Below are 10,539 nucleotides of genomic sequence, written 5' to 3' on the forward strand. Positions count from 1 at the left end.
TTTTTTTAGTCTTTTTACTGTATATCTTTCATCATTCTTCTGTATTCTCTCTGCTGTGTTTTTGCATCTTTTCGTCTTGTTTTACCTTAATTACATCTTGCTTTCGTTTTTTCCTTACTGGCTTACTGGCTTTCTGTTGTTATATTGCCTTCTGAGTATCCTGCTTTCCTTTCCTTATTATTATTTATTTAGTTATTTCTTCAGACTTTAGAAAGCTTCCTCCAGAGCCACAAAGGGCATTATACTGAACAACTATTGAACTGAACAAGCTGAGTGCCGCTTATATTTGTCATTAAATAAATGGTTTAGAAGAAATACTTTGAAAACATGGTTTGGTTTATCATTTGCATATAATTTTATGTAGTCAGATGCTTGATGTCAGAGTGTAAAACATACAGTATGGTCCTCATAAATATCTGTTGCAAGATAATAATTGCATTTTCTATATCACCTTTAATTCACAGTTGCTGGAAAATACATTTATTCTCACAATAATTGAAAACAAACATTTTTGTGGGCAAAAATAAAAATAAGTAATTACATTAGACTTTGCTGCACTGACAAGTTCATATCAAAATATACATTTCAGAATGAACATATTTATAGTGGCAATGAAACAACATTAACACCGTGTAAATCCTGGCACTTTAGAAAAATACACTGTCTACCTGAAACATAAACTTACTGGTAAAAACTGTAGGCGACATATTTCCCTTTATAATCCTTCACACAGTTATGGTTTCCTTTCCACTTGAAATCTGAATCCTTCATGACACCAAATTCTACTCAGATACACACCTGAGACTTCATATATTGGAGGCAACTAAAACATAAAGTGAGCTCATTACTGTTGGACAGTATTTGGCACAATGGTGACTAACAGGGTCACTGTGAGGCCAACAGATGGCAGAGCTGTGCTGCCTGCTGCACTTTCCTCACAGTGCTGAAACTGAACTGCACTGATGAATCTGATGAACTCACATGATAACAGTGCATAGACATCATGTTAGTGAGCAAATAGGACTATTGCTCTGGCAGTAAAGCTTCACTGATTTGTTCATGTCGAAGATGAGACATGTTTTTGCAGCTGCAAATCACTGATACTTTTAATTAAAACAACACAGATTGATATTTGTGATTTTGACTTGTAAATATCCCTCACACTGTCACTACAATCAGCATCCTACAGTCGTATACTATTGTTTTAAGGTTACAAATATAGATATAGACAACTTGAAGAGGTCCTCACTGATATAAGTGATGCAATGTAGCTTGAATGTTATTCTCCCTTGTAAGTTGCTTTGGATAAAAGCATCTGCTAAATGACTAAATGTAAATGTAATAAACATCATGTTTTCAGCTGTGTTCAATAAAGTGCATTATCACTTGGCACTGGCTATGCTGCTGGCAGCTGGTTTTACACATAGTACATAAAACTGCAAGAATGCATGTTACATTATGAGATTAAATAAAAAAGCAACATAAGACACATCCCATCCTATGGCAACAAAGAATTAGAGCAGCCAATATGTGTAATTTTACAAACAAAAAAAAGACAACAAACAAAGCTCAGTGTTGTTAAAGTGGTGTTAAAGATCCCTTCAGCAACACATGTTTGATATGTATTTAAAGAGTAAATCAGTTTGATGTGTGTAATGTGTGTGATACACAAATGTTTATATTAAAGACAATTTTGCATCCTGAACTTTTGACAACAGCTGGAGTTTATGCTCATTGTACATCAGGAACCATGTTTAACAAACTTTTACGAATTACATTTAAGAATACTCTAATGAACCAATTTAAGAGTAAAAATGCTTTTGGCTGAGTGTGAAGATACTTTCATCAAGTGACTTACTCCTTCTTACAGCATAGTGTAAACCTTTTAAAGACAACTGTCATGTGATCAGTATTTGAAACAGTTTTTAAAAATGGGGGCTAAGCCACCTCCACGATCAGTTTTTAGGGAATTTAGCAAGCTGCAGTGGGAAGGACAGATCAACAAGTGAGGTGAGATCACTAACAGTAGACCAGAATATGACTTTATCTTTCAAATCCAAAATGTTACGTTTAGTAGTTTGATAATTAAGCGCCCAGAAGCTCGTCATTCTTATGTATACATTCAATTTGATTGTGAACATGCTCAGAGAAGAGTGTGGCAATTGTACTATGACTGCACACAAAACCACACTTAACTGTGATCTTAAATCAACTTGAAAGCACTTCATGTTACTCCACAATTGGGCAACACATAGCAACACAAGCACTATTAATCAGACAAAGAGGTATTAGTGTCAATGGTGACATGAAGGACATTTTAAGAGTGAATCTCATTTTACAGACTTGAAGTGGAGGCAGTTACGCTCTTAGCTCGCTGAGAGGCAAGGCTTCGACAGTGCAAGTAAACAGAGAGGGGATGGATGAAGGCCAGCAGACTGAGCACCGTCAGAGCGATGTTTACCTGCAAACATGTGAGCAGAGAGAGGAGAGGGCAGTCAGAGGAGAGTTTGTGATTATAGAGATGTAGGTAAATGAGGTAAAGAGCAACATGTGGTAAAAAATCACAAACTAGAGCAAAAAGACACTGAGTAGAGTAACGTGTTGGAGAGTTACTATTGTATGAATCATGTAATGTACTTACATATAAAGGATCTCCATTCAGAGCTCCTTTCACCAGGGCAAAGCAGGGATACTGCAGCAATGAAAACACTGCAGACAAAGCCATGACCCCACCGTACAGCTTCCCAAAGTGACATGATGGGAAACTACACACACACACACACACACACACACACACACACACACACACACACACACACACACACACACACACACACACACACACACACACACACACACACACACACACACAACAAAAAAAGGAGGTAAGCAGACTCACATATTCTACTTCCTAGAATTGTTTTAGTCAAGCTATTAAAAAATGACCTTTAAATAAAACATTCATTTTATTTTATTTAATTGAATCAACTGAGCACACTCATCGCACTCCACCTACTGTAATACACTTTAGTTTAAGTCTCCTTATGTAGCATTTATAGCAGTAAATAAACATTTGATAACTGTGTTATAACTTACTATAACTATTATAGTTATAAGAATAATATAATACTATTTTAAGTGCGTATTGATGTACAGTATATTTTATATCCACGGTTAATGAAGAAGAAAAATAATTTCACATTATGACCACCATATTAAACTCTAGCCATTAATTATCTGTTTATACATGAGCCTCCACTTATGGAGTTATAGTCGATGATAAATACATTAATAAACACTTACATCTGCAAACAGCTACAATATATAAACCATTTATTAAATATTGGTATACTAGTTATAAATGCTAAATACAGGGACTTAAACTAAAGAAATACTGCACACTTCTCTTTTTCCCAAATTTGTACTTACTCATACTATCGCTTTTACATCATTCTTGCTTCTAGTTGAGCTTATAACTAATACATAATTCTTGTTGTGTGACATATTTGTGCTGGCTCTTATGCTTTTGTTACAGCTTGTTGTTTTTTTAAAAGATTTTCTCCAGTGTTTTCAGTTTAGGACATTACAACTAAATGTGGTATCCAAAGCCTTGTGGAGCATCCTTGTGATGCCTCTCATCACAAGTACACAAGACTGGTACACAATATAAACACGGTAAATAAATACAACAAACTAGAAAACAAAGTGTTGTTGTGCAGTGTTTGTTCGATTGTCTGGCTGCTTTGTGACTGTATGGATGCATTTGAGTTTAAGTATGTGTCTATTTGCTGCCCCGTCTCAGGAACATACTATCTGTCTGTGAGTATACTCACGCAATGCTGATAAAGGCTGCGTTGCCGCCGTAGAGGAAGGAGCGGTTGACCACCTGCAGGATGAAGGTGAGGTACTGCAGCGGCAGGTACGGGGTGGAGGCACTAACTGAGAACAGCACGCACTGCAGCGCCGTCAGGAAGAGGGAAAGCACTGCAGCCCGCAGGTCTGCCTCGTGTTCACTCTCTCCTACACACACACACACATACACACACACACACACACACACACACACACACATACACACACACACACACACACACACACACACACACACACACACACACACACACACACACACACACACACACAATCACAATGAATAAACATACCTGTTCCCCTAAAAAGAAATAATCATCAGGACTCAGATTATATTTACAGAACTTCTGCAAGCGAGAAAGAATCAATTAGTGAAATTATTGGATATTTATTATTTTGACTGAACAAGTGATGGCTTGTCATGAGTTTCTCACTTTTAGCCACCAGGTCTGCAGTTATATAACTTAATAAATCATTCATAAAGATGTTTTCCAATGAGTCACTCAGTCTGTTGTTATAAATATTAAGAAGGTTTTAATAAATCAGATGTTCTGCTCTCCTAACTTGCATAAGTTCTATGCTCAAATGGTCCATTTGGAGGAGCATTCATGAAGTAAATAACAAAAGGAAAGGAGAAAAGGAGGATAAAGAAAAGCCAGAGAGAGAGATTATAGAGAGATTTCTCACAATTTACCAAATGGATTATTACAGAATTAAAAATAATGTTGCCATTACTTAAGTTACAACTAAAAAACTTGAATAAAGGATGCTTTAGCTAAGGGGTACCAACATCTGCAACTATGAGTGAAGTCCCAGCTCTGAAGGCTTTTTCATTTTCATTTTTGAAGAGGAGCATGCTTCTGTACTGCTGTTTTACCAGTTTCAATCAATAATGGGACTTTGGTAACTATTTTTTATTTTGTCTTTGGACATGAAAGAGCCCAGTGACAAATGATGGTTTATCTTCTGATTGGTTAGGCAGATTCTCTGGTTCAGTCCCTATTAGTGTGGTACCTGCAGCACGGGGTTTCCCCTTGTGTCTGTCCATAATGAGGCCGTTCCAAGGAGCACAGAGCACCCCACACAGCTGGGTGAAAGCAAACGCATTGATGTACCGGCTCACTGCAGAGACACACAGACAAAGATGATTGATTTTTACAGCAGTATTTATACAAAGAGGCATAAAAAGAATTACTTAACAGAATTACAAACAAGAATAGAAAAGACTATTTTAATGTATACATTTTTACTATACATATACATTTATACTTTACATCAGTTCTTCAATCAGTAGAATCTATTATTATAAAATTAGGATCAACAACAATGCACAAACAGGCACATTAGTGTGCAGTTAAGGCTTCCAATGCAATCTTTCTTCTTTCATGTCCCTTGATGACTATTAAAGTTGGGTTGAAGCAAAGGTTAAGTGCTAAATATTCAGGGAACTTGCCTCCCTGAGGGAGAATGATTAAAGTTGACCAAATAAGGTAAATGCCTGGACTGTTACGTGATGTTAGTGTTGGTGTGTGTTTACCCAGTGAGGGCTCTCCCTCTGTCAGCCGCTGCAGCATGGGGTTGAGTGTGCCGATGAACAGGTAATGTCTGAGCTGCATCACCGACAACCAGACCAGGTGCCACAAGAATAACCTGGACAGCAAACACTCACGGAAACTTTTCTCTGAGAGAGACGAGGAGCATATACAGATATGAAAAGAGCAAAAAGGACAAAGGGGCAGCAAGAAGTGGATGAAAAAGGGAGAGTGGGAGAGACAGAATATATAATAACCTTATTTCAGTGATGTTATCTTTATCTCTGCGCCATATTAAACTGCACAAATTTGCAGTTGCACACACCTTGTTTTACAGGGACGTCCCTCTTGAGCGGCGTTTCCTCTACTGTTGTCTCTGCATTACCATTAGCAGCTGTCTGCTCTGGCCTCTTTGATTTACCAAAGATTATCCTGCAAAAAGGTCAAAGGTCACAATAGGGTCAGCCACAGACTGAGGGCACGGTGAACATATTTTCCACAATATTTTGGATATACTGGACAGTACACCAATATGTTTACATTAAACAGGCAATAAAGCAAAGAGCACAGATCAGAAACTCCTCTGTGTCCATCTAAGTTGCATTTTTGCTTGGATCATTAATTGTATTACCTACTTTTCACTTATATTTTCATATATGAAAATTAATTATTATTAACTAACTAAACTAAATAAAAATGAATGTAATTAATTACAAAAAGAAGATAACAAGTCTTATTTTCACTTTGATGCACCGTTCAAGCGTGCTTGTTAGATGTCTGTGTGCCTGGTTTGGGATTCATACCCGTATGTGTAGCCTTCAGGCAGTGGGTAGGGAATAAACTTTTTGGGCAGGAGGACAAAAGTCCTGAGCAAGTGAATGACGCTGCAGGCGGACAGAACCAGGAAAGAGGCACGGAGAGAGATGCCAGACTCATATAACAACTGCAGGGGAAGAGAAGAAGGAGGTGGAGATCATCAGTAGTACATAAGATGGTATTTAAATCTAAATGACAGCAGTGAATGAAACCTTCAGTCTGTTTCTTACCTTGATGATGAGGAAGAGTGCTGAAGAAGAGTCAAAGGCACCGTTGTAGAGAGTGATGATGGTGGAGCGATGAGAGCCGAACAGATTCCCTACCTGCCGGAAGAAAATGGAAATTGATAACAACTAATGAACGCTGTATTTAAGTGTCTGTTTTCTCTCATTCAATAATAATATTAATAAAATGTATTCATGTAGAATATTTAAAATATTTCAGTGTGTGTTCAAGCAGAGTGACTTATCAAGACTATACCTGCAATGTAAAATTAATTTTTGCTGAGTTGAATTTCTAGTTGGATATGTGGTTATGGTTTGTAGGCCACGCCCAGCAGATGTACACACGAGGGTTTTGTGTTTTCTCCCCATGAGATCATGAGCTCAGTATGAGTAAAGCCCTGCAGTCAGTACAGTGACACTCTGTCTTTCATCTGTTTCCAGTTTAGTGATGACCCGAAGACAGATCTGAGTATTTTTATCTGGCAAACACTAAAATATAAAATCTAACCGTGGCTTCCCAAAAAAAGCTCCAAACAACAACTGTGTTTCTCAGAGAGATTTCCTTTTCATGATAGGCTACTCATTCACTGAGCATGCAGATAGACACTGAGTATTAGCCTATAACAAATCATATAATCAGGGTTGGCAAGGTTACTTTTGAAATGTAATAGGTTACAGATGGCTAGTTACCCTGTTTAAAATGTGATTAAGTAATGTAACTATTTCAATTACTTAATCAGCTGTTAGGGTAAGTGTACCCATTAAGCCTGGCAAAAGCGTTCAGGTGTTTTTCATGGATACTGACATGGTTTGTGAGATCATTTCTTATAAAGATTGATCTCATTTGAAAATGTATTCACTAGTTCATGTAGATGTTAGAATATAAATAAAGATATTTTATGAAAAAAGTCAAAAGTCTGGCAAGGGCTTAATTGGTACTGTGACACCATTTAAGCCCATGTGTGCTCCAAATAAGCCTATGTCATGATTTATATACAAAATATAAAAAATATTGTTTTCAAAGAATTAGAAACAGCAATATATGAATTCAGTAACATGTTAAATATTAAAAAATGATGAATAAACCCTCCTGAGCAAAATCATAAAGGTCTGACTTCAGATGTAGCCCTCTTTGTAATCATCAACATTTTCATTACACATTTTTTCCTCAATAACTGTAATGGATTACAGATACATTTATTTTGTAATTAAATGACATAACTCCATTACGTGTAACTAGTTACTCCCCAACACTGCATATAACCAAACTAAACATAATGACAGACAGAAGCCTGCAGATGTTCTTTGCTCATGCACAAATGATACATTTAACAATCACGCAGTCAAATTTTAAAACTACCTTGTGGGGATTTTTGTAATTGCAACTTTAAGCAATCATGAGCCATCCGATGATTCTGAGCTAAAATTATTTATTGATTATTTGGTTATATTAGTTGGTTATCTTACATAAGTCATCTTAAAGCTTAAAACATACTAAACATTATTAGATTCCATCTTCTCCAGTCTGAGTATTTGCTGCCTTTTCATACATGAGACACCAGCATCCTGGTTATGATCAGGTTTTTGGAAGAACAAAGGTGTGTGTGTTGCACATGTAATCCTGCATATGCTACCTGGAGCACTCCAACAAAAACCAGGACACTGTGGCATATAATCACCTGATCCAGGTTGTCTAAACATTCTCTGTTGGTAGAGAAATGGGCAGCTAAGATGTTGAGAAATCAAAACACATCTGGACATAGGTGATAAGAAACCTGGATACTGTCCAGTAATGTCAACAGGAAAATGAATAAGCAGGTTTCTCCAGTTTCGTGTAAATCATATCCTGAATACAATCAAGTAAAAATAAAGTAAATGTAAACACACTCATCATGAATTGAGTACTTTGGAGTTACGGACTGTTGGAAACAAAACAAGCAATCTGAATATGCCAATTTGGCCTTTGGGAAACTGTGATGGATATTTTTCACAATTTTAAATAAATAAATAATAATAATAATAATAATAATAATAATAATAATAATAATAATAATAATAATAATAATGATAAAATTATTTTTAAAAACAACGCACAGATTAACTTCATGAAAAGAAACAATCACCCAGTCTGAATAACCACCACTGTACCTGCATGTTTGTCATCAGGAACAATATGCCTCCCACAGCCAGGAGGGAGAGAGCTGGAAAGAGCAGGATGGACAGAACTGATGGAAAAGAAGACAACAATGAGGAAAATGCGCTTCCACAGCTGGTAGCTGAAAAATCTCAGTCCTTTATATGCCAATATTTATTCAGACAATAAGAGCACAAAACAATCAAAGAGTGAAAGCGTCTTCACCTGAGGATGAGAAGGCCACCATCAAGGTACCCATGGTGTAAAGAAATCTGGTGGAAAAAAGAGATTTCATCGGTCATAATGACTTCTTTAGGTTGAGGTCTTCACAATACCAAACATGAAGCTGATAGAGATGGTGATAGAGATGGTGATGGCTTTAAAGGACTAGATAAAAAACAACAACAATGGGTTAACAGTAGGAAAACAGGACTTAAAATGAATAAAAATCAATTCTCACCAAATATATATAATTAAAAAAAACACATTCACACGCAGGCTTTCTGTCATGTTTGGAGAATTTTTGCCCTACTTTAATTTCCCTTTCATGGCTCCGTTCAACTCATTTAATCCTCTTGTCCCATTATTTGCATTGCTTGGCTCTTTATTTTCCCTCCACCCTCTTTTAGTGGAAACATATGGATGTCCTTAGTGCCAGTTTGTTATTGAAGATTAAGATATGTCTGGTGCAAAAAACTTGATAGATATGTGTGTGAGTGTCAATGTGTTTATGTTATATGATAGATGTTAACTGTGGTGGTAGGGAGGAGTTACTGAGTTACAGGATCTGAACATCTGCACAAAAACACACATTTTCTATGTTTCGTAATCCTCTGGTGATTCACGATCCTAGTTCTTCTTAATCATTCTCTCCATTTTCCTCTTTCCAGTTAAGGGTCTGGTATTTCAGTGCACTCCCTTTTTTCTCATAAAATATTTCTCTACATTCTGGATGGCTTGTACTGGCAGGCTTTGGCCTGTACACCACATCTCCATTCGTTCAACCGCTGCCTGGAAATTTCAACTACTTTATGCAACATTCCTCAGGATGTTGCTGTTTCTTGCTTTTCTAACTTTCCTACAGCATGTGCCCCTTTTTAATTCACAAGAGCATGAACAGCATATATGCACACTAACATTTCACACAAACACAAACTCAAACTATACAATGTCCTCGCCTCTCTGTATGAGAGAGGACTCTTCTCGGCTGTTGTTGTAAGCAAACAGATTTGGGAAACCCTCAGAGGGAAATACCAGAGATTGAATGAAAGCACAGCTTGCCTCTTTGCAAAGTAGCATTAGCTTAGCCACCACAGGCAGTCGCAGTCACAGCGATGCGAGGAATTAGTGAAGACGACAGAAGCCCATCTGTCTTTACTGAAAATGTGTTTGGTTTGGCAGAACAGCAGGCTGCTGCAACCTGCGACTCTTTGATGTTTTACCACTGCAACATCCAAAAAATGTACGGCTAAGAAACCCGAATGGTTAATAATTCAAATAGGGGTTGCTGCACTTTCTGGTCTTGCTTTTTCTACTAATTTATTTCTCAGCACTTTTTGTTTTATCATGGCTGACTGTGCTATTAGATTACTTATTTTTATATAATTTATATCTGTAGAGCCTCTACACTCTTCTTTGGAATTATTTATTTAAAAAAAAATAATAACCTTAACTCAGTGGATGATATATGGCCATCCAGAATTAGATGAAATGTTGAATTTTTGCTGTAGAAAATCTAGTCAAAGTGTTGTTGGAAGTGTCAGGAGTGTGATGTTGCTCTCTGCCTGATGCTTGACAGAAAATGCTTTGAGGCATGAATGTTTAACTTCCACTGAGGGTTGAACTAACATCTTTGTGTAATTTTTGTAAATAATCTGTTTTTTCTGTGTTTTTTTATTTGAAGATGTGAAAATGTGTTTGAAATAAAAATTGGTAATATTCATTTGTCCCTCATTTGGTGAAA

General features: G+C 36.8%; 1 protein-coding gene across 3 annotated transcripts in view; it reads right to left on the reverse strand.

Moving 5' to 3' along the window:
• Positions 1 to 337: 337 nt before the first annotated feature.
• Positions 338 to 10,539, reverse strand: part of slc43a3b (solute carrier family 43 member 3b) — an 18,398-nt gene continuing 8,196 nt past the window's right edge. For all 3 annotated transcript variants that reach the window (XM_062426030.1, XM_062426028.1, XM_062426029.1), the window contains exons 4-13: positions 8,802 to 8,848; positions 8,591 to 8,667; positions 6,449 to 6,541; positions 6,206 to 6,345; positions 5,728 to 5,834; positions 5,408 to 5,551; positions 4,885 to 4,992; positions 3,834 to 4,020; positions 2,642 to 2,765; positions 338 to 2,461 (exon numbers count right to left, since the gene is read on the reverse strand). In XM_062426030.1, the coding sequence (XP_062282014.1) occupies positions 2,336 to 2,461; positions 2,642 to 2,765; positions 3,834 to 4,020; positions 4,885 to 4,992; positions 5,408 to 5,551; positions 5,728 to 5,834; positions 6,206 to 6,345; positions 6,449 to 6,541; positions 8,591 to 8,667; positions 8,802 to 8,848 (1,153 nt within the window). In that variant the 3' untranslated portion in view covers positions 338 to 2,335. The remainder of the gene's footprint in view (positions 2,462 to 2,641; positions 2,766 to 3,833; positions 4,021 to 4,884; positions 4,993 to 5,407; positions 5,552 to 5,727; positions 5,835 to 6,205; positions 6,346 to 6,448; positions 6,542 to 8,590; positions 8,668 to 8,801; positions 8,849 to 10,539) is intronic.

This window comes from Scomber scombrus, chromosome 9, assembly GCF_963691925.1.
Source record: "Scomber scombrus chromosome 9, fScoSco1.1, whole genome shotgun sequence".
NCBI classification, from domain to species: domain Eukaryota; kingdom Metazoa; phylum Chordata; class Actinopteri; order Scombriformes; family Scombridae; genus Scomber; species Scomber scombrus.